The sequence below is a fragment of the Epinephelus lanceolatus genome, chromosome 9 (genome assembly GCF_041903045.1).
Source record: "Epinephelus lanceolatus isolate andai-2023 chromosome 9, ASM4190304v1, whole genome shotgun sequence".
In the NCBI taxonomy this organism is placed as follows: Eukaryota; Metazoa; Chordata; class Actinopteri; order Perciformes; family Serranidae; genus Epinephelus; species Epinephelus lanceolatus.
Genome location: NC_135742.1, coordinates 15,805,485 through 15,830,096, shown reverse-complemented (window position 1 = coordinate 15,830,096; position 24,612 = coordinate 15,805,485). Strand labels below are relative to the sequence as shown.

General features: G+C 38.4%; 1 protein-coding gene across 2 annotated transcripts; it reads right to left on the bottom strand.

Moving 5' to 3' along the window:
- Positions 1–3,100: 3,100 nt before the first annotated feature.
- Positions 3,101–24,324, bottom strand: letm2 (leucine zipper-EF-hand containing transmembrane protein 2). 2 transcript variants are annotated; one of them, XM_033619702.2, is made up of 11 exons: positions 24,089–24,324; positions 23,215–23,283; positions 19,528–20,062; positions 13,404–13,547; positions 12,067–12,210; positions 10,994–11,197; positions 10,408–10,527; positions 9,779–9,898; positions 8,932–9,027; positions 7,288–7,356; positions 3,101–4,410 (listed from the first exon to the last, which is right to left on the bottom strand). In XM_033619702.2, the coding sequence occupies exons 2-11, from the start codon at positions 23,259–23,261 to the stop codon at positions 4,354–4,356; spliced, it is 1,536 nt and encodes a 511-aa protein (XP_033475593.1). In that variant the 5' UTR covers positions 23,262–23,283; positions 24,089–24,324; the 3' UTR covers positions 3,101–4,353. The 2 variants fall into 2 exon arrangements, with proteins under 2 accessions (XP_033475593.1, XP_078026737.1); XM_078170611.1 differs by lacking the exon at positions 24,089–24,324 and adding an exon at positions 23,938–24,017.
- Between the last annotated feature and the right edge of the window lie 288 nt (positions 24,325–24,612).

The following is a 24,612-nucleotide window of genomic DNA, read 5'->3' as shown; positions in this document are numbered from 1 at the left end:
AACAGGATAAAGTGTTGTGTCAGTTTGTCGGGTGTTGTAACCTTCAAATTCCATAAGGCATATAATTAATATATTATGTGAAACCTATTTTATACACAAATAATATTCACACGCTTTAAATAAACAATTTGATAGTATTTTCCATCTTTGCTGAGCAAAAGTTTTGTGAAAGGAATTAAAGGCCTTTCCCAAATATAGGCCTGTTAGTTTCAGTGATTTAAGCAAATAAAAGCCCGGGCTATTAATTAAAGTTTTACGGTATATGTGTGTGTATATGTATGTGTATATATATATATATATATATATATATATATATATATATATATATATATATATATATATATATATATATATATATATTAGGTTAAGCTACCCAGCAGTATATAAAGTGATTACAATAGCCCCATCTTTAAAGTTGCAACATAAATTCGATGCACACATTAATGTATCACAGTGATATAATATATAGGTTATGATTCTGAGATGGGCCATTCAGCACTTTAATGAGTAGGTCTTCTTTTACTTTTGGTACTTCAAGTATATTTGCTGTAAAATATTTTGGTGCTTTCTCCTTTGGATGCAGGATTTTTCTTTAGTTCTATCACAGTATTTTTACACTGCATTGCTACTTATACTTATGTATAAGACCTGAAAATTTCCTCCACCATTTAAAACAGGCATGCACTGAAAAAAAGGAATAGCAGTGTAATGCAATACATTTTGAGGCGTCAAGTCTCCTTCCAGAAACAGTGTCTCTATGTCTTAAGATAATCCCCAGAAGGATAAACCATACATAAAGACCTGGACAAATAACTAAATTAAAAAAAACGATCTGCATGACTAGATACGTTTTTGTGGTGGTGTGATTTGGGTGGATTGACCTTTAAATGTTCCATAGAAGCAGAAAAACAACGGCCAGTTTAAATTAACTTTTTCCAGAACCACCCTCTGAGCTTCTTCAGACTTTAGAAAATCAAAGGTGAATGGAAGGACTTAGTGGTTTAATGTCTCCAACTGTCACCTTAGATGTTTTCATCTGTGGAAACATCTGAAAGATACTTACCTGGGTTAGACTAGTCCTTATAAGCAGATGTAAAATGCATGTCTTCCTGTGGTTACAGACATAGTTGAGGTACCTGAGTAAAGAAGGTGTTTGACTATCAGCAGGTGTTTACTCTTTATTTATTCATATATGTACTACTTTGTGTATGTATTTGTATGTGTGAGTATGTATATGTACATAGTTTGTGTATATATGCATAGTTTGACACAGCAAAACACATCTGTCATGATTGGATAAGGATATAAAGTTGACATTATTTTTTGAATTTTGAAGTTTTATTTTCTAAGTATTTTTGTAATCATTTTATATCTCGCTGTAAGACAAATATTAATGGTAATTAATTTAATATATTAGGTCTGGGGGAATTAATTATTGTACAGCTTTATACTGATGGGGAGCTACATGATTGGCTATTATTAATTTATGGAGAAGGAATGGGAATAATTAAGTTTGTACTTCCTCCCACTCCTTTTTGGACATGTGAATCAAATCATTATGTTGTTTTCAGTTTTCATGCTTCCTTTAGTAACCTGTTTTTTTATGTCTGTCTACTACTGTATGATTATTTTGTTTATTTGCTACTTGCATGTCCGAAATGAACTGTTACTTACTAATAGTTACATTATTTTGTTCATGAGATTAAACCTAAGAATACATAAATTTACACTTAGCCTGATTTTCTTGTATACAATTGGCGCCACCTGCTGGACATAAAGACATTAATTTAAAAATCCTAATGATGAATATTTCTGTGAAACTCACACCTGACCTTATTATGTGGATAAAAATAATTAACAAATCATTAAGTCAGTGTGGCAAAGCAGGCACTAAGTAATGACCCATGTGTGAACAAAGACAACTGCCACACAACTGTAAAGGATTTAATGATTTTAATTGTGTGATTTCTTTTTTTCCTCCATCACGCAGACACTCACTTGCCATGGTAAAGTGATGCATAAATTGAATGCAGGGTAAGAAGTAACTGGACAGCAGTGCATTTTCATAACTGAAAGAAACAATCCTTACAGACAGAGGAAAGGACACATCATGATGTCACTGATGTACCAAACCATGTGAGACAGTTATATGAATATGTAGTTTCCAGACAGGCATCGTGTTGTTAACACACTATGATGCTGATGAATGGAAGAAGTGACACAAGGATGGTAATTAATGTGGATGCAGAAGGATGCACCCTGTCCAATAACTGGGGTAGAAATTAGACATTTACTTTTATTTTCCTGCAGTTTCAGGGTCTTGGAGGCACGGCAGAAACGAGAAACCAATCCAGCCATTCCCGTTATTAAATGCTGTGCAGTCCTTTAATTATGCAGTAGACATCAACATCTGAAAACCTCCCAGCAGATCAACTCCACACCACTGTGGAGCAGCACATCAATATGACACCACTTTTTCGACAGGTAGTGACAGGTGTTGTTAGAAAGCACCAACCTTCTGTTTCTAAAAAGTAAATGCCATAAATGTTGCGTCAATCTACTCACATCTTCTCAGAATGTCTTGGATATTTTTTTAAATATGGCAGCAGAGCACAAACCAAAAACGATAAATTAACTTTTTACTTTTGATCCCCTTTTGCACGAGTGCAGAGCTGATTGAAAAGGTGATTGCTTTTTCATCAGTACAGGGAAGGATTCATTTGGATTTGCATTGATAACTTGGATCAAACAGGGAAAGGGGAAGGAGACATTCCACTAAACTGGGCCCTTTTAAAACACAGAGCATGAGCAAAACCAAAAACAAAGGTGCAATATAGAAAATCTGTTCTCTGATGAAAAATGCAAACACAATCGCCCTTTAACTGTAGGCACATATGTAAAACCAATAATAAAAATCTTCATTAGCTATCTTTTTTTTTGCTTAAAAATATAATTTAGTTTATGGCATCCACTTCTGGGAGGCGCCCATGGATAGACAGCGATGAGAAAAAAATGTGTGGAGACAAAAAGTCACTCCACAGATATCCAATGTATAAAGAGGGATGGAAAAATCGTAAGCACTGTCAAACACACACAAAACTGTATTTATACAGTACACGTTTATGTGGTAAACCTTCCAAGAACTGCTCTTAGAGTCATATACTGCAGTAGGATAGTCGGGCAAATCAGTCATAATGCTTTAACTCTTTTAGGGCCACAATACCAAAAAAATAATCTCATCCGTGGCTTCAATATTTAAGCTTCTCCCCCAAATATTAATAATATATCTTTATGGAAACATCAAGTATTTTCTCTTTTCAGTTTAAACAAGAGTCATAGTGTTAAAACACAATACATACACTGTATATGCAAATAAAATCTGCACAGTTTATACAGATTGTTCGTTCAGTGGTTTAACGATGGAGGCAGGCTGCACTTTTACCACAGTCGCCTCTGGGTTTAAGGAGTGACCTCTCTCTTAATAATATACCAGTCTTCATTTGCTAATTGCAGCAGCGAGCAACTACGCTATGTCACCCTGTTCAGAAGCAGGGCCGGTCCAAATCCGCAGGAATATGATTGACATTTTTTGCTGAATTTGCTTTTTATTCAATCGCAGGTTCATAATGTGCCGTCTGTTTCTGGACATCGGTGAGATCCAGCTTACTGAGCAAAGATGAAGGTAGGACAGCTACTGAAAACTGAAAAACTTAAAATTTTTCAGGAGACTTTAGGCCTTTGCATAGCAAAATGTACAAAGCTGCTGCTGCTGCGATGCAAGACAGAGACACAAATATACAGCATATTTACAAATTTACAGGAGGAGGAGGAGAAGACTGTCTAGACTGTAAGGAGACACCATCAGACAGACAGTTGACCAGGCTCTGCCATGGGCGGTTTGGGCGTCACATCCAGGACATCAGGTCAAAGTAAACACACCATCAGTGGTCTGCCAGTCCAGTGACATGTCAGACTGGTTAGTCCAGCTCTAACGGACAATGACAGAGAACGGAGTGCACGCATGTGAAAACAGAGGGTATAAAGAAGCAGCTGCTGAGACGATGCAGAAGAGGCAGCAGACATTCCCTGGGTGTTAACAGAGACGGGGACAAGAAGAGAAACGGGACTCCTGGATGAGTTGTACCATCAACATGTCAAACACAATGCTGAACGGAGCCGGTGATTCCTTGTCCCTCTGGTCCAAAGAAAGGAGCTTCAACATAACTGAGGGCTACTGAAGTGTAGACCATCAATGGCTGATCTTTTGACCACCACATCTATGTCGTCCCTCTCCCCCCCAAGGACACAGAGCTGAGTCCATCCCCCCTTCAGTCCAGAGGCTCCTGCTCCACTTTACACACCGTTGGCACTCATCTTGCTCTTCTGGGACACCTCTGTCGCCGCTTTAGCCTGCAGAAGATGTCACAGAGGTCAGTATAACTTCAATATCCCATTGAGAACCTTTTAAAACATGTTATTCTTTTTAATATTTGGAGCATTTTGATAGCCCACAGGTATTTAGTGACAAAAATCATGGGACAAGGAGTGAGAGAGGGATAGGATGTGAGAAAGGTCACCAGCCAGACATGATCTGTGAACTGAAGTCGTCACAGTCACGTGGTATGTGTCTCTGACTGCTGCTTGGATACTTGGATCTGTTTTTCACACAGCTTTCTACTACAAAGTGTTTTTCTAAGAATTTCCACTTGAAAATAAGACTAGGTCCTGGTAAAGGTATGTTATTTACAAAGCATCTTAGCCCTTAAGAGAGCTCCTTAGGTTAAGAAAAACTGTTTGGAAAGAGGACTTTTACAAGGCTTAAGAGTTTCTTAAGTAGAGGAGGAAATGGAGGAAAAACAAAGAAGAAATATTCCTTAAACGCTGGATGACAGTGAGTAGATAAAATGCTACAGATAAGATGGTGCAGGGATGTTTGTGATCGATCTTATTAGAAATGCGCGCACATGTCCGGCCAAACACTAACAATACAATGCAAGAAATTTAATGACTTTGGTCTGTCTCAACCTTCCATCAGCAGCGTTCACACTAAAAATGGCAACAATTCAACAGTCTCATAATGTGATGCAGTTCATTTCATTTCCACTAGGTGTCCACACCTTGCAGGCTCACGAAACAGCAACCAAATAAATCTGTTACAGAATGCACCTTACCTGGCAACAGGGTCAACCACACCTTCTCCCTAAGGTAAATGTTTCTGTTGGTTCTTTACTCAGAGTTGCTCTAACATTTTTCCTCAATCATTCAACAGCTACTGGTCCTCATTTGAAATGTTTATGGTAAGTTAGGCGCTTTCTGAGAGTATACTCAGAACGTTTGTGAAAACAGCCCCAGGACTCTAAACGCCAGCAGTGCTGATGAATGCACTACAGTGACCTACAATGACAGTGATAAGTTTATTACAAAAGTTTAATAAAATTACTTTACTATGACTTTGTGCTTCACTGACAGACCTCAGTGATGGTGCTGAACAAATCAGTCCTATTTTCATTGTAGTCATCGTGATATGATGAGTAACGCAAAGGACTGCCAGAAAAATCAACACTCGCCAAATGTGGCAAATTTTCCGTTAGGCAAGTAGATCACTGAAGTCTATCCACCACACTGACCGGTAAATGTTTGTACCACAATAGTTGTGTAATAAAAAAACTATGCTGAGAGGCTGGACCGCTGTTTGGTGTAATTTATGGTCACGCTGCTTCGATCCTCTGCTGCCAGTCTGTGACTGACTTTGACACTCACACAGGAACAGAACTGCATGGTGCATTCCCTTGCAGCTCGTTAACTTTGAAATCTACATTGCTTTGTATGGCGGGCCAACAGGGACTTCATGGTGCATTAAATGCACCTTGTAAACTCAGTTATTTAATTCAAATGGCCTCAAAATGCTGTTTAATATGGTAGTTTCTATTTTTTCCTATTTTTCTTTGTTGAGAAACACCTGTCATGACTTAATTCTTTCACTACAGCGTTTTTAATAATCAGATACTAAAATAACAGCATCCCATTTTTTAAAATTCTATTTAAAAAAAAAAATCACATTAAAGTTGTTAGCAAACTCCACAATATTCTTGTACAACAGGTCCCCAAGTACCCCTGTGATAACTCTTAAAATGTATTTAACCTAAGTAATAATCATGACCTGAGCATAAACTGGACGTCTTATAACAACACCATCCCCCATATGACACACACTTGTTTTGAAATATGTCACTGTCACATGTTATGTGTCTCTGACTGCTGCTTAGATACCTCAGGCTGTTTTCACAAAGGTTCCTAGTACGAAGAGTTTTCCTAAGAATATTCTAAGAATTTTCCCTCAGAAAATAAGACCAGGTCCTGGTAAAGATAAGTCATTAACAAAGCATCTTCACCCTTAAGAGAGCTCCTAAGGTCAAAAACTGTTAGGGAGGAGGACTTATTAAAGGCTTAAGAGTTTCTTAAGTAGAGGAGGATATGGTGGAAAAATGGAGGTAGAAGAAATATTCCTTAAATATGGATACGCAATATTTTTTGCCAATATTTGATATGTAACAACTCATTTGACTCAATTTTAGTGATCATCAAGTCTCTTCTGTAGTGGAATTAACATCATATTATGCATGCATACTCTTATCGTGATGGTCCACCAGCAGATGGAGACATTAATGTGTCTGTGTTAATAAGAAACAGAAACTTAGTTTAGTGGAGCTGACATTTAAACAGATAAGAACATGAAAGCGAAAGAAAAAGAGAATTAGCTTGTGTTGCTTTTATAAAACAAAAATACATGCCATCAGAATAATTTGAAAAGGTACTGCAATCACATTTAAAAAAAAATCGACACGTTTATTTCAAATGTGTTTTGAAGTCATGTAGTATCTCTTTAAATGACTGGTTGGTTTAAAAAAAAAAACTTGGGAGCGTGCATGATGGTGACAGGTCTATATTTATCAGCTATTTTTAAACCTTACACAGATTAACTTGAGATGTTCAGTTCCAACTTTGCCAAGAGCGGTTTGTATCTGTGATCTGTATCTGTCAATAATTATTACATATATTATCTACACATCTAAACGTAACAGATTTCCACCCAGTCTCTCTACTTTCTCTACTGTATTCAAGTACTTTCTGTCCATCAGAATAGCAGCCGTGTCCCACTGTGAGAGATTAGCACGTCATGTGAGGGAGATCAAAGTCAGGAAGAACTAACTGGATTATGAAACCCTGTGCTGCATCTCATACTGGATTCTGTGGATTCCACAGGTCCAAGCAACAAGGAGTGCTCACCTGAAGGACTTCAGCAGGAGTCAGAGGTTTGTCCGTTACCAAAGGAGCCTTGTCTCTCATCTCCTCCGCCTACAGCAACACACATAAAATGAAAGATATAAGATGGAGGGTTGTGCTGCACAACTGCGACATGTTTTGAAGAAACTCATGTCTGTACAGTAAATATGGAGCTGCAGCCAGTTAGCTTAGCACCAAGACTGGAAATGGGGAAACATCTAAATGCAGCTTAATCCTTATACAAAATCCAAAGTGTAAAAGGTGGATTTTGTTAGCTTTGGACAGAGCCAGTCTAGCTGTTCCTCAGTTTAGTCTTTGTGCTAAACTCAGCTATGCAGCTGCAGCTTCACATTTACTGAGAGTAGTATCAACCTTTTTAATCAAACTCCTCGTGAAAAAGCAAATAAGGGCATATTCCTCAATGCTAAAATATTCGCTTGAGTAGCTGGATCATGTTCTTGATCTGTGAAAAAATATCAGACTTTAACTCTTGAGTTTGACCATGAAGCAGCTTATATGGAGAAACATTGGCTTTGTAACTCTGACATAAAACCAAAGATTAACACCGTCAAATTCTGTGTAGTTGCAAACATGCCTTCAGAGACAGGACAGTGACTTAAAGTAACGGGAAATGTTCTTGCTAGTTTTTCTGATTTTATATACTTTCATGTTTTGTAAGGCGGAATTTATACTTGTAAGCTGAAACCATTTCCCTCAGTGGACAGGAGGCCTTTATTTACTTAATTTTTACAGATAAGAAACAATAAACTGTGAAGACAATAAAGCCTCCACAAAAATAGCATTTTAAGTCTTGAGTGTGATTTATCCTGGCTTCATATGAGCAGAGGAAATCTCCGCTCGTTGCTAGGCTAATTTATACAATTAAAATGCCATTGGCATGTGCTAAAAACGTTAGCATGTGCTATCTGCTTGGAAAACCTATTTATTATAAGACAGTTGTTTTGTCAGTGAACCTTGTGAGTTGTAATGGAGCAGAATTTTGTAACATTTCCTTTGTTAAATGTTGCTGTTGTCCCTGGCTTCATATGAGTAGAGGAAAAATTTGCTAGCTGCTAGGACTAATTTATACAATGTAAAATGCCATAGGCTTTGCTAAAAACATTAGCATGTTACATTTGTGGGGAAAATGTGTCCAGATAAAGACAAGTGTTTGTCTGTGAATGCTGCGAGTTATACTTATGCTGATTTGCGTACTTGTGTTTGAAACTGTCCCTATTAAGCCATATTTAATGTGTGTTTTGAATCAATTACTTTACAGCACTTCACAGAAACCCCACTGCCGGCTAGTGTTTTGGAGGTGTAACTGCAGAGTGACACAGATACACCACCGCACAAGTGTAGATGCTCACAAAGGCATAGGCCACGTGCATAGGCTACAGCATAGGGTCTACCGCACACGTATAAATCCCGCTTAATTCTACATCTAGCTTGTGAGTATTTGAAAATATCCAAGGACTCGACAATGGTTAGAAAAAGGTGTGCAGCCCCTAGGGTTACGACCAATACCTCTGTTTTTTCTGAAATCTATTCCTAACCATAGCCATGACTGTTTCCTCTCTGTCATCTGTACAGTTGATCTGATAATCTGATGCTGCTGTGTGCCATGTGTTTTACGAGTGCACTGACCGGTCTCTCTTTGATAATACGAGCAGGGTCCGCCAACATGTCAGTGCTGACTGAGGTCGTGTTTGCTCCTGTGTTCTCAACTGGAGGTGTGGCTTTCTGCAAAGACAACAGCAAACGTTTGGTAAGGAGACCACACATCATGAAAGACAAGGTGCCCTGTGTTATGACTGCATTACAGTTGGACATGTCTTGTGTCCAGTAGTTAAACATTTTCATATTCATAGATTCTGGATGTTTAAATGACAGAGAAGGAAACAATGTAATTTCAAGAGTTTTATATGTGTCAGACACAAAATGTGATTCAAAGCAGAGTATTTTTATGTCTTAACACATGTCTGGAGAAGATCTTTAATCAGGAATAATAAGGGTTTAGATATACTAATAGAGCTGCAATGAAAATCAAAAGAAAATTAATCAGCAACTATGTTGATAATTGATTTATCATTTGAGTTCATTTTTTAAAGCAAAAAGCCAAGTTTTTCACATGTTAAAGTTCTTTATTTATATATGGTAGCAAATAAATGTTTTTGGGATTTGGACTGTTGTCAGATGTATTAAGCAGTTTGACACTGTGGGAAGTTCTGATGGGCATTTTTCACTGCTGTATAATATTTCATTGGCTTAACTATTAACCAATAAATGGAAATAATCATTAGTTGCAGCCCAGAAACATAAGTAGTTATGAAACATCTCATGCTAAAGAGGGGAAAAACTGAATGGTACCAAATATCAGTGACCTGCATACCAGTGATTTAGCAGCTGGAATGTTCAGCTTAAACTCTCTCTAATCTGTACGTTCAAGTGAATATGCAACTGTAAGATATTAACTAGATTGTAAAGGTCGAACCTCTAGTTTGGGAACAGGCGGGATGACTGGAGGTTTTGGTTTGAGGTCAGTCAGGTACATGGCTCTGGAGAGCAGCAGCAGCGATGGAGGAACGTTCTCCTTCAGGTGCAGATCCAACCACTAGATGAGAAACACATTATTATATGGGGGACAATGACAAGACATAATATTCAATAAATAGAGAAGAAATGAAAATCTATATGTTTCATTGGACAAGATTTGTATACAGTCTTTTACTCCAGGGAATCTGCCTGGCTTCCAGACTTTGGGGCGCTTTACGGCCTTTCCACCTCTGGTCTAAACCCAGCGTTCTCATCCAGATGCGCTGTCAGGTAGCAACATTTAGCAGTGATGGATTTAACGTGAATTTGTACTCAGTAGTACTGCTATAATTCAGTCAGTACCCTTAAAACTCTGACATAATAAAAAAATGGGCTGCACACGAATGCCTGCATTGGGTCCGTGCAGACCTCATAGACATGGGTGGATAATGACATTTGACACATGGACCAAAGCAGACACACTGACAGGGAAACTATTTATTAGCTCTTAAAAAGTACTGAGTTTCGTACCCAACTCTAGTTTCTATCAACCAACGAAAGCTAAAAATCTAACTTTTGGTTGCTCACCTGCTGCATCTGCTGACGTAGCTGATCGGTGGTGAGACCCAGAGACCTCATCCCTCGACTACGACATGCTGCCTGTAACTCTGACACACTCATAGCTGCCACACCCTCTGCTGCAATCATCTGTGAGGAAACAGAGAGGGAAGTCAAAAACTGTTGCACAAGTGTGAGAAATATAACAGCTGCACATCAAGACTGGGGTAACACAAATATGAAATAAGTTTGATCATGAGGACAGCAGAGGTTAAAATATCTTCAAAGCCCATTCTCATCGTATTATAAATTACATTCAATTTGCATAGTCTTGATTATGAAAATAAAATGAAGTTTCAATATCTACAAGTTGGTGTTTAAACCTAATGTCATGAATGGACATCTTTAGTCGGTCTACCTGTGAGACAGGACATAAATAATTAAGATGCTTGGAGAAATAGTGAGGAGATGTAAAAGCATTTGGTAGAAAGAGCTCATAGCTCATCAAGAGTTCATAGTCTCATAACCATCATCTACTTCTTCCTCTTATGTCTATGAAATCACGCTGACCGCCCCCTCGACCACAAAAACACCAGGTCCCACTCCTCCGTCTCACCTCATCGTCTGACTTGATGGTTCTGAGTTGCAGCATCAGCTGAAAACGCAGCAAGTTGTTTGTGCCGATGGGCTGCAGCTCTAACAGCTTACACAGTGCCACAAGCTGGGGGCGCTCCAGGTGCTCCAGTGTCAGCTCGTCCTCAAACAGCTTCGAAAACCGGACGATGTCCTTTGTGGTGGGCTGCTCGCCTGTGCCCCGAACCTGGCAAGGACAAAGAGTCACTAATGCTAAGCAGGCTGAGCAAATATTATCCAGACCAACTGTACCAGCAGTTTCATAAGAGAAGATAAGATAACCTATATACACTTTATTTGGATACAGGACTGCAGTCATGGAATGCACCAAACAAGTCTCAAATTCTAAGCCATCAATTTTATCTGCTTTTTACTGCTATAACATAAAACACTGCAGGTTTCCAGATATTACAAAGATGCCTTTTCCCCCTTGGATAATGCTGTTTTTTTTTTTTTTTAAGTTATGGAAAATCTTTTATGCATCTTAGTTCATCCGAAGTTGTATTCTCAACTATGCTTTAGTTTGTTTACTGACTTTACTGATTATCACTTTAAACACTAGCTGGCAACAGTCAAATATTAACTGTAAAGCAAAAACAGTACAGCATTAAAACAAGTGACTTGTCTAATACAAGCCCCCTGGAAGTGTGCTGGACTTTGAAGCTTTGAATTTGACAAAGTGGCCAAACCTTGTAACTACAGCTTTCAGGTCAATCACATGATGTTACAAGGCCCAAAAAGACTTTTTTCCCACAGACTTAAATCGTGAAAGAGACGTCTGTGAATCAGTGGGTACAATTTTTCTCTAGTCTCTAGTGTGCTTGCTCTGTGGGCCCAATGATGCAAAAGATCCAGATAATTTTACATCCAGGAAGTTGAACTTTTTTGGCTTCATGTGCCACTGAGCAGTTTTCATTAAATGAACGTCGACTCCAATACTGCATCCAGTTCTCTTTATACATCCATGGTGTAATCAAGGGGGCCTGCCGTGAGCTGAGTAAAATGACCTGCCACTTAAACACAAGATGTTCAAATGTTATCTTTGCTCTAATTTACCTTCTGAACATATGTGGAGAAGCGCTGTGTCTCATCTTCCGTCTGTGCTTTCGCTTTGTTCCTTCGAGCCATCTCAGCGATGGTTTCCTGGAGAAACTTGGCCAGCTCCAACTTCGCTGCCAGACCTTTCTTCTGCTTCTCCTCCTGCATGAAGAAGGAAGAGGGAGGGACACAGGTTAATTAAAAAAAAAAAAAAAAATACTGCAAATACAGCTGCAGTTGGATGCATTAATACACAGCAAATACAGTCAGAATGGACTGGTTTCTCTCCTCCAGAACACTGTGTACATTACAAGTTCTCTATAGTTTAATAATACACAGTTAAAACTCTCATTGTGGTTGTTAGATTTCTTTAAAAGATGCAGTCTTTGGGGAAAAGCAGTGGACTTTCCAAACAGTTTGAGACAGTTGTGCATAATGACACTATAAAAACAGAACTGTGATTTCACATGTTGTTTGGATTGCAGGTTGTCTCTTCAGGTCTTTCCTTTATAAAGCAGCACGTTTTGCTGCCTACTTTTAACTGGGACTCTCAAATGCTAACTTCTCTTGCACTAACAGTGATATTTTACATAATTACAGACAGCAAAACATAAAAACCTGAAAGGCTGGTGCCCACAAACTGATATTTACTATAAAAAAAGGGTTTAATCTATGAGGGAGACAGTTGAGAATAAATATTTGACCAAACAACTTAATTAAAAGGCATTTGCACCTGAGTGAATAAGGACCGTAGAGGGTACAATGTATAGAATGGGTCTTTAGTTCACTGCAGATAATAACATTACAGTAAATCACAATATACACTTATAATGACAGTTTTGACTATATCATAACATTTTCTCTTGCAGCATGCTGTAATCCCCTTTATTAACATGCTATGTTTTGATCCTTATGTTTGATCACATTTTCAGAGGCTGCACACGTCTGTGCTGTCCTGGAGCACGAGAGCATTTCTCTGAATCACTGAGGCGTGCTCCAGAACAACCAGAGAACATCAGAGCTGACAGGCCGAGAGGACCACGCACAAAGACCTGCTGCTTTTCTTTTACAGGAGATTAAAAGGTAAGGAATGTGGTATCATTATGATTATATAAACAGTATGAGGGCTTTTAAAATCAGATGCAGTAAGCATACTACAGGTTTGGATAACATGTGTTATATATTATGTCACAAATCCTAAATAAATAAAGATTAGATAAAGTCTGCTGCCTGCATGGCCTGGCGTTCTTAGTACAGCAGACATATCTGAGGAGTTATATGATAACAGTGAACCCAGAGGTGGGGTCATTCAGGCGACAGGGTGTGCATGTGTGTGTGTGTACATAAACACATGCCTTTTTGCTCTCAGTCTCAAAGGTGGAGGGCAACATCTCCGGGAAGAGTTTGAGGAAGACAGGAAGAAGGAACTCCATGAAAGGAACGATGATAAACACCATAAAGGGCACCAGACGGAACAGGTCAGCGCAGGTCCTCATCAGCTGTCAATGCAAAGAAGAACAATGTTAATGTCAGAAAACGTGGAGGGTAACATGAGCCAGTGTTCATGCCACTGTGCAGTCGTCTTCAGAGGCGTGTTTGCATGTAAGATCCATTACATGTGTGCTGAGACTCTGCCAGTCCTCTTCTAAAATAGCCTTAATATAGTTTTACCATGGCATGTGCACAGCTTGGGTCACTGAGGGTGCATTTATTGTGTATATCAGGCACTGGGATGGACAGTAACAGTATGTCCTTTTCAATGATCTACCAGTGTCCTCTCCATGAAGTTTATCTCACATCTGCATAGATAGGTTCAAGGAGGAGGTCATAACATCAGACAGAGCCAATTCCAGAAGGTATCGACTTTTCAACATGTCTAAAATTTTGTGTATGCAACATTCAGAGCATTAATATTGCAGCAAACCACTATTTACTTTATAAAGATAGAGAGGAGTAACCACGTCCTGAGCACGTCCCTCTGTCAGTGTTGTAATCTAAGCTTCTCTGTGGTTTGCTAGAATAGCATGATCCAGCCATGTGTGTGCGTCACTGCACGTACTTACACCACTGGCTAGCTCATCACCACCACTTTGCACTGCCCTCATAAGGCATTTGCTGCTGATATCAGGACAGCATTTTCATGAAAGCGTAATGCCCTCCCTCCTGTTCACCCCTGGTTAACCCTGTTAGCTCTGTCAACACTGTCATTGTTTATTGCTGTTAATGGAGTTAGCACTGTTAGCTGCTAGCCACCAGCTCAGCCACCTTCATGTTGAGAACCGTGTCGAACAAACTTAAAGGCTCTGGATTTCACATAGAGCCACTTTAAGTTTCTGAACACAACCAAGACCAGCTCAGCTGACCACTCGCTGTTTCATAACTTGCATAATAGTATCAGTAACTGACTGACAACAGATTTTAGTAGTAATTTTTTGAGTTCAAATGTTCACAATTACTAACACTGAAACTGCTCAGCATTGTGAGCAAGTAAACAGACTTTGCTAAGAGAGAAGGAAATCACCAGGGCCCAGTATTTCAAAACTTGTAATCTGGATCAGAATAATCCGGATAATGAAATCCTCCTTTTCTCAGTCAGGGATCAGGGTGATCCTGCTTACTTTATCTGGGTATTTCAAAACATTGGCAGGGTGGATCACTTTGATCCCAATCTGACTGGATATGGATTTCCAAATCTCACGACTCCGCCCCCAGATCTGAAACGTTTCCCCTTTGGGGGCGTGGCTTTCAGATTATGACCCGCTGTGCTCTGTCTCCACGGCGGAGTACTTCACGAAAGGAGCAGTTGGTAGCACAGCTTTCGCATCAAAATGTAAGTATACCGTTGTCTAATGTGTAGCGTTTTTAAGACCATACGAAGGCCACCCACCATCTCATGTGAGCCAGCTATTTGAATTGTCACCTACTTACAACGTGGGCGTACCGATCTCTAATTGAGCCGAGGTCATGCTAATGGTAGCTAACGCGGCTCCATTGACTTGCATGTTAAGTAGCTAGCAGGCTAGTGACGTAGCTGGCTTTGTTGATGTATTTTGCGGTCTATGGTTTAACTTAAAAGGGAATTAATCTGAAGTACGTCATACATGAACTCTTTAAACACCAGCCTGTTCAGAGTTTAACGTTATGGTATTGCCAACACAGTGGACTTTTTTATTTTTATTATTTTTACATGTGTGCAGAGCAGACTGCTGCAGAATTGGAAAAATACACAGTACTAGTATGAATTGTGCGGTTCATTCAGAAGTGTTAGAGGATTGAGTTTGGGTATGCTACAGTAATGCTGATGATATGCTTTTCTGTAACGTTACTTAAACAATTTCTCTGACTATTGTGGATTCCTGACAATGATAAAGATATGCTCATGCACACTCTACTTCTACTTTCAGAATACACTCACACCCATGGACCACTCAGCAATGCCACTGCTAATGAAGACAACAGATCGAGTGCTGGAAATCTCTGGACATGTATCCCCTTTTGTAGAAGGCACCCACTAAACATATAGCACTATAGCATCTGATTTGATGAAGTAAAATAATCACAAACACTTCCTGAAATACACTGCTGCATGTTATAAAATCACAGTCAAGCACTTCCCAGGCATTTTAAAGGTGTATTTTCAAGCTTATCTGAATTAAGTAAAATTTATCTTCATTAAATCAGAAGCATGAAAATATACATTGAAAGTGCTTAAATGTGATTTAAATTGAGACATACAGCAATGTTTTTTCAGGACATAGTTGAGCTATTACTTTTCCCCCCTCAAACATGTGATGTAACATTGGAAAAATGCAAGCGCACACATATCATTTGTTTCTAATTGCTTTTTTAGTACTTTGCTTGAATTGTGCTTATTATGTTAATCCCTGTGTTGTTTCTTGCACTCTATGTAAAGAAAAGAATGTGCTATACAAATAAATTTGCTTTGCACTGCATTTCCTTGCCTTTGTCTGACCACAAACATATGTTGGATGTTTTGGTACAAACAGGTTACAATGTTAGGTGAAACTAGACGTTGAGAAATAGGTCTGTATTTGTTACTCTTATTTACAGCAGTTTCAGGAAGTATGGCCAAACAATATTTTTCTATGCTTGAAATTACTTACAACTAAAACACTAATTTAGATGAAGTGTAATGAATATCTTGAGTATCAATATCTAGGAGAAGTGGAGCTGAGGCTTTGTCAAATCCACCTCTGAGGTGGGATCCAAATAATCCTGAAATTTGGTATCAAATTGATCCAGATCTCTGCCTTAACTTTTGAAATACCCAAATGCAGCCTTTATCTGGATTAAAGGGAGGATTGGATTACCAGAACTGAATCCTGATCCTCAGGATCAGGATCCTCTTGATCTGTGTTGAAATACCCAGTTTTCAAATCAGATCAGGATTTAATCCAATCCGGCCAGGATAATCCTATCAGATAACTTTGAAATACTGGGCCCAGATGATTTATATATTTACATCCCAGGGTTGTTTTGTAGTATTTGGGAGGTGTTTAAATGTGTAATTTGTGGTTTATTTTGTTGAACTATTAATATGGTCTACAGAATCTGAATCTCACTCTGATGCTTTTAACAAACTAAAGAAATTAGAGATAATTTTTGTTAAGTTTTCACTGGATATCTGAAGGCAAACTGTTGGGTTGACATGTAAAACTATGACACTTATTTGCTGCAATTCTTTTTTCTTAAATTTTTTTTTTTTTTACTAATTTGTCATATCATCAAGAATATACCCTGAAATATTGTGATATTACTTTAAGGCCATATCGTGACGCCCACACCTATTCAGTATGAGTGTGTAAGTCTACATAAGAGTAATGCAACCACGCTGATGTAGACAAGATGTTTTAGGAATTTTAAGAACAGTGTCTTAACTGCAAAGTTTGTCCACCACAGAGTACTGACAAGTTTATTTTTCACTGTATAGTGTCCCACACGTATCTTTGTCACAACTTAAATTTGATCATCTAATTTGAATGATCCTTATCATAAATGTGTGTTGTTATGTAAAACAATTCATATTGGCTGATATTGCTGTCAGATTTTTTAGATTATAAATAGCAGCCTGAAAAATTGTGTGAAGCTTTACTGATGTCACATCTATTTTGGACGTATTTTTAGCCATATTGTGCAGGTGTATCATGTCTCTGAAAATGTATCAGTAAATTCAAAAATCGAGAGCTCCAATTAGGCTCAGGGGCAAAACAAAGTAACAGTGACAAGAGTGCAACTGACAATTCCTTTCATTAGTGATTATTTTCTAGTAATAATAATAACTAATAATAATTTTTTTCTATAAAATCTAAAAAAAAAAAAAAAAAGGTGAAAAGTACCCATCAGTCCAAGAACAAAAGATTTTAAGTTTACTATCACATAAGGCAAAGACAAAGTATCTAAATCTGCCAATTATGTTTTATACTTTTGTTTGAATGTACAAATGTGCTAAATCATTAATCAATGATTAAAATGTCTGCCAATGCCAATCCAGCGATGGACTGTTCACTATTAGCAACCACCATGACCCTTAAGTAAAGTTATGGTAAAATGCTACTGACAGTGTAAATGATTTAGGTGCTGAATGAAACTCAACCTATAGCTGAACTCTATAAATCATTGTGCAATGGTACATACTTTACAAATCAGTCTAAAACCATTTTACAACAATCCTTACAAAAACACAGCAGAGCAAACAGACCAACACCAGAGCTGAATGTCTTCAACAGCAGGATTTAGTGTCACAGACTGAATCTTTTTCAGGATTATTAAGGAGTTTTAATAGTGTATTTTAAGTAGAAATGCTTTAAACTGTGAAAAATCCCTCAAAAGGGCAGTCTGTCCACCACTGTACCATACAACTGCATACATGCTGTTGTGGGTTTTTTTTTATGACTTTGGGAACACACTGTACAGATTCCGTATTGACATGCGAAGGTGTGTAACGCTCACCCTAAAGTCATAAAATATTTGTCTCACTAATTTACTGATAACAACCCAGACAAGAGTGACAGAGGAACCAGGACAATTACTTTTGGAGTCTTTTTGTAAAGACAGAAAAGAAGCCAGATGATTGTTAAAGAACCAGACAGACATGTTGCTGTGACCAGAGGGCAACAGAAAAAGATCAATACAGAGGACCAGGGCAAAAAGAACACACATACGAAGATTTCCAAATACGTTGGGACACAAGTTTGACAAGATGGTCTGTTGATATTTGGTACAACACTAAATTATAATGTGTCATGTAAAACCACAGTATGGCGCCTAAAGATCTTCATGTGCAGTTAGGTTTATGTACATTACCAATAGAAACCAGTCGGTTTAATGATTTACCTGATGGGAAAAAGCTTTGTTTTACATGTGATTTAGGTGAGATTAAAGACAGTCTGTTTAATGTTTTATGGTTTATTGAATGATGATTTTAAAGCTGCACTTTTTAGTAAAATATCCTTCATTTCTGATCCTCTGGTTGGATGGTTATTTAAAAAAAAAAAAAAAAAAAGGTAAAAGGAGCCTTGACTTCATCTAAGGTTGTCTTTGTAAGTCTTTCACAACAATGGGGCTGCAACTAATAACTATTTTCATCATCAATTCATATGTACAATATTTTTTGATAATCAATAACACATAAAAAAAACTGTTGAAATGCTCATTGCAAGTTCTCAGACCCAAACTGACCACTACATAATAACTTTTATATAGCCCTAACATACTTTCAGGTACATTTCTGTTACACACAGGTAGGTTTAAATGTTTCACTGAAGAGAAAAGACATGAGATTATATGATGATTTAAGAGCTACATGTTTTAGTAAGCTATCCATATTTTCTGATGAATTCTTCTGGTTGGATGGTTATAAAAAACTTTGTTTTAGGAAAAGAGCAATCTATCTATCGGTCTAATAATGTATGTGAACAGTTAAAGCTGCATAATATGCAGTGAAAAAAAATCATTGTGATTATTTTGACAGATAATACAATTGCAATCTAAGTTTGTGACTGGTAATATTTGCATTTCATTTATCCTGAGAACAAAAAAAACTGATGCCAATGTGGTTTTTGCTAGGATCTGTACCAAACAAGCATGTCCTCTTATGTCTGGAATATGATTTGCAGGCTGGGGCATCTCTGTAGCACCACAATGCTTCATTTATAATGGTATGTTGTGATATATTTTACCCTTAGCAATAAATCATGATGCCATTTTGTTAATATTTCAATTAACTGTGCAGCCCTACTAGTATCTATGTACTTGTCTGACATGTTTCACCACTGCAACAGTATTTTTGGTGTCCAAGTGCACGTATGCCGTGAGACTTGTGTATGCATGACTCAGTCACTCACTATCTGTAAATGATCCAGACCCACGTGCCTGATATAATTTACAGTCTCAGATTAATAAATCTTGTAACATTAGACTGAATGATGTGACACTATAATGTACATTAGCTTCTCTTACCCTTCTCCTCTCCCTGCGTGTGAGCAGTTGTCCGTGCAGCAGCCTCCACACCATCCTGCCTGCAATCTTGATGTCGATGCCAAGTAACCGGAAGCCATTGTAGTAATGCTTCAACTCGTCCACAATCCTCACATAGAGCGCCTTTTTCACGACTGCCCTCTCCTGCGCCGGAGGTACAGCAGCGGCTGTGGCAGCGGGCGTCGGAGCGGGAGCTGATGGAGGTTGTGACTGGGGTGCGGCGGCTACAGAGTCCTTTTTAGCTCCTGCAGAAGCATCCTGTGCAGCGGCTGGTGAAGGTTTAGCATCCTCCTGCTTTATGTCTTGGAGCCAAACACCTGAGCTGTGTAGAGAGCGGGCGAAAAGGGCGGAGTTGTGGCCTCGGCTGAGGGTGTGGCCTCGGTAACAGTGGGGGTAGCCGTAGCGGGAGTGCCTGAGTGTGAGCAAGGACGAGACATGGCGGGGAGGGTCTATATGGAGATAGGCTTTGGAAGACAGAGAAGAGCAGCTGTGCCTCTTGGATAACAAGTACGATCCCCTGGTGACAGCAACAAGAAAAACTGGTTAGTTATTATGTAATATTGTGCGGGTGAATGTCCTTAAAAAAAAAGAGTGTATGATAATGCTCAAATGTGTATTTGATGAACTGATTAGTTTATCAACAATACTCATCTGCTATTTTAATAATTAAATAATCAGTTAATAGATATATAAATTTTGGGTGCCACAATATGTCGGTATAGACCATAACCCTAAAGTTTAAAAACTAAATATTTATGCCACGTTAATAATACACACATATGATACAAATGGAAAGAAACAAAAAAACATTTAAGAGGCACTGGATTATTTACACAATAATAATACAGCACCTCTTAATAATTTCCATTTCTTTATGTTCTCACTTTGTCTCCCTCCACCACCAACACCACCTGGTTGCCTTTTCACTATGCATTAGGTGTAACTGCTCTTTTAGTACGATTTGGTGCATTTACGTTTACAGACTCTCCATCTCCCTGCAATTGAAATTTGGGTGCCAACAAGAGACAAAGTTAAAGATTAGTTTGACTAGTAACATTTTTTTTGACATATTATTATTATGAACTCTTTTGGCCAAAACCACTGTGTGGTAAAATAAAAAAAATATATATATATAATATTGTGACAGCAATATTAGAAAGTAAAACAGTTTGTGGTTATAGTTTCTCATGTTTTACATCACTGTAAAGTGAAGACCACTGTTTTTTTTGGACATCCCCAAGACCCTAGAGCTGCAACGATTAGCCTATGAAAAAACTTAATTTTCTACTATTCTGATAACTGAAGTAATGTCTTAAACATTCTCTAGTTGCAGCTTCATCAATGTGAGGATTTGCTATTGTTTTATATCTTTAGAAATTGAAACTCTTTTGGTTTTATTGGTCACAGAAGATAGCATATCTGAAGACGTCATCTTGAGCTCTGGGAAATTAAGATGGGCATTCACAGATTTAAAAAGAAAATAATCTGCATGTTAATCAATAATGAAAGTAACTGTTAGTTACACCTCTGACAGACTCTGAAAGCTTGTAGGCATCATTTATTTCATTTTCTTAACTGTTTATTAATCAATAAAATGATAATAAAATAAAAATACTTAGTGGTTGCAGGCATCACTACACACCATGTACACCACTAAATACTGGTATAGTTGTACTACTACTGAAAGAAAGAAGCAAAGAAAGATTGATGACTATTTGTACTCTGGGAATCACCTGTCTTCATGCCCTACAATGGATGACGTCATAATGTGCCGCTGAATACCTCTGAGCTGAACCTCTGTGTCCTTAATTTGTCACTAAGTTTCATCTGAAATGCCGTTTATCTTCTTTTATGATTTTCACTTGTCATCTAAAACAGTGTTTTCTAACCTCTGTCACAAACCTGGGGTATCTTGATACGCTGCCAGGGACCAAGACACTTCAAAAACTAATGCATTTAGTCTAAATTGAAAAATAATAAGCTTTAAGTTGTGTGAATTTTAAATAAAAAACACCTTACTATACTCAGGGTACCCACACAATTTCATGAATAATATTTCAAAACTTTCCGATGACTTTTTAAGGACCAATAACAAACATTTTTTCTTGCCCGATTTGCCCAGCATTTTTTTTAAACATACCAGATTCAAACTCTTTTCAGACATAATTTCAGCTCGCTGGCATACATGACAGGAGGGATCAAACATGGGGAGAAAATGAAGAAATGTATATGATGGTAATCAAAACATTTTCACATATATTGGACGCATCACCACATATTAGAGCTATGTTACGTCGACAGCTACAGAAAAGAAATTTGCCGTTATGTTACGTTTAGTGGAGGATTATCCACGGAAGATTACAGTAACAATTTCATTATGCTTAACAAAATTCCATGACTTTTCCAAAACTGTCTTTTTTTAAAAAAAAAAAAAAATTCCATGACTTTTTTCCAGGCCTGGAAAATGTAATTGTGAAATTCAATGACCATGAGAACCCTGAGGTGCTCTGTGTAGTTCTCTTGCAAACCAAACCAAAGTTTGTTACATACCAAGTGTGTTGTGTTTAACCTTGAGCTCTAACAAATGCATCAAATGAACTTCCGTTGTCATAAGCAAACATTTGCAAAGCAGTTTTTTCCTCACGTGTCTTAAATCCTACATTGTTTATTTCATGTTTATTAGCTTTCAGTCTTCTTCTTTCCTGCCTTTGCTTGTGAAGTGCTGTATTTCTTGGTGCTTTTCTACCACCTGTAGCTCAGTTGAACAGCATAAAACTAATGGCAAGAATGTGGGTTGCGTTCCCCGCGTGCATGAGCTCTCTTGTACATGTGCACAATACAAACAAAATGAGTACTGACACATAAAAAACAGCCCCATAGCACTATTTAAGGTCTAAATCTGCACAGGGAACATTTAATAAATTACAAATGTGTGCAAAACTTGGACAATATGGGTAGAAATCTTCCATCATGGTTTCTGATCCATCAGGACAGTACATTTTATGTGAACTCAGCGGGAAAACTATTAACTGCAGATAAAATAACCAGACAAGAATGGCTGTTTTTGGCTGATTAAAGGAAAAATACCTAATGCAAAGATTCTGTAAATTCAATGTTGGCAATGCAACAGTGGCATATAATATTAAGACATATTAAAAGCACAGTGATCTGCAAGTTAATTGTGGTATTGTAAGGTCACTGACAGTTGACAAAGTGGTTCATATGTTCTCATGGTATAGATCACAATGTTGCCCAACCCTAATGTACAGCTAAGTTCACATTGTGTAACAATCCGACAACTGTAACAGCAACGGTCATGAGAATTTAGGTAGTAAAAGTGAGGAAAAGGCTGGCCTATAAACTGCGAGATTGAGATCTTGCATCATCAGTAGAAACCACAGTTGTGTGTGTGTTTGTGTATGTACCTCTTGTGAGTCATGGGATACACTGAATTAGCTTCATGACAGCAGACTCTAGGTAAACAGAGACAGTCTGTGCCTTTACCAGCCTCAAACTTAAACACAGCACAGAGCACCAGAGAGCTTGTAATTACTGCTATTCAACTCTTTGAAGAAACCAGTTATGCTGGACAAAGCCTGCTTAGCATCGCCAGAACTGTTGTTTTAGTGACACACAGGATGTAAATGTAGCCATGTGCTGCTTGCTTACCTTGATCTTGTGACTGCAAGGAGCACCTGGTGACTAAAGACTGCCATTGCACAGGCAGGTTACAGTTTTCTGTTGAAGCACACATGGATACAGAGAGAGAGAGAGAGAGAGAGAGAGAGAGAGAGAGAGAGAGAGAGAGAGAGAGAGAGAGAGAGAGCATGTAGGTGTCTGGTTACATGTCACACTCATGGTGCAGCAACAGGCTGAATGGAAAAATACAAGAAGTACAACATCTGACCGATCACACACACACTCCTGCCGTCAACAAAGTCATGATAGACATTATGAGTTGCAAGTTAGCTAACTATGAATGACATTATATGATAGAGCTAACATTAGCATTGACATAACCGGACAGCACGTTCAGTGACTCAATATTATGTAACAACACAGCTCGCTGCTTATGACAGATATCACATATCAGTCCGGTCCATGTAGCTGTCAACGGCTTATTTAACACTTAAATAAACTTATACTCTAAACAATTCTTATAAAGTAGGAAATAAGCTCACATATTGTTACACAAACCTTCCTTACTGCCTGGCTTCAGGTTAAGCAACACGCCACTGTTATGCTAAACAGACGTTAACTAACTGCTAAACTTAGGAGGAAAATCGTCACCATTTTGTTAATTTCCCACTGACGTTAACTAAAAACTAAAAACGCCCTAATCAGATATCCAAAATATCTTAAAAAACATCTAAACATTTGTACTCTACAAACCTCTCAAACTTGCCGGTACGTTAGTCTCACATTAGCATCATGCTAGCACAGTCACCATTAGCTTGTAAACCTCCGTTAGCCTAGCCGCTTAGCTAGCAGCTGGCTAAGCTAGCTGCTGAAATGGCAGTCAGCCGATGACGAGCCCACTAACCTCCAGCGTCAATGACGGAGCTATGGCTGCCGCTGCTGACTGGGCGTTGTAAGGCTTCTCGGTGAGACGGTGAATATTGTAATCCATCCACAAAAATCGTTCGAGGTAAACGGGAGCGACGAAAGAAACGGCAGATGTGGTGATAGACCCATTTACGGTGGGTTCATGCTTTTAAAGGCTCGGTGTTTCGGCTGTGGCCCGTCTGCTCGACATGTGCAGCCTTCCCAGGCAGCTGCACTGAAAGGTCATACTGTACATGCGTGGATGTTGCCTGCGTCCCCACCCAAGATCGTCTATGTTTGGGAAGATGGAGTACTCGGTGTTTAAAAAATAAATAAATACCCTGCCCCAGCTGTTATTTTCACCTCAGAGCAGCTTATATTAAACATAAATAATTTGAATAAAGTAAATCTAGTATTTTATGTCACAAAAGTAATAAATAGTAATAGGGTTGAGCCTGAGAAATTACACTCACATTGCACCTTATACTACCATATGTCCAGTGGCGTGAGCGAGGTAGTTAC

Excerpts from the sequence above, each read along its gene's own strand:
- letm2 (XM_033619702.2), bottom strand. The coding sequence starts at position 23,261 with ATGGCAGTCTTTAGTCACCAGGTGCTCCTTGCAGTCACAAGATCAAG. Across the intron at positions 10,528-10,993 it reads CCATCAAGTCAGACGATGAG|ATGATTGCAGCAGAGGGTGT; the intron begins GTGAGACGGAGG and ends GTTTCCTCACAG. Across the intron at positions 9,899-10,407 it reads TACGTCAGCAGATGCAGCAG|TGGTTGGATCTGCACCTGAA; the intron begins GTGAGCAACCAA and ends TTTCTCATCTAG.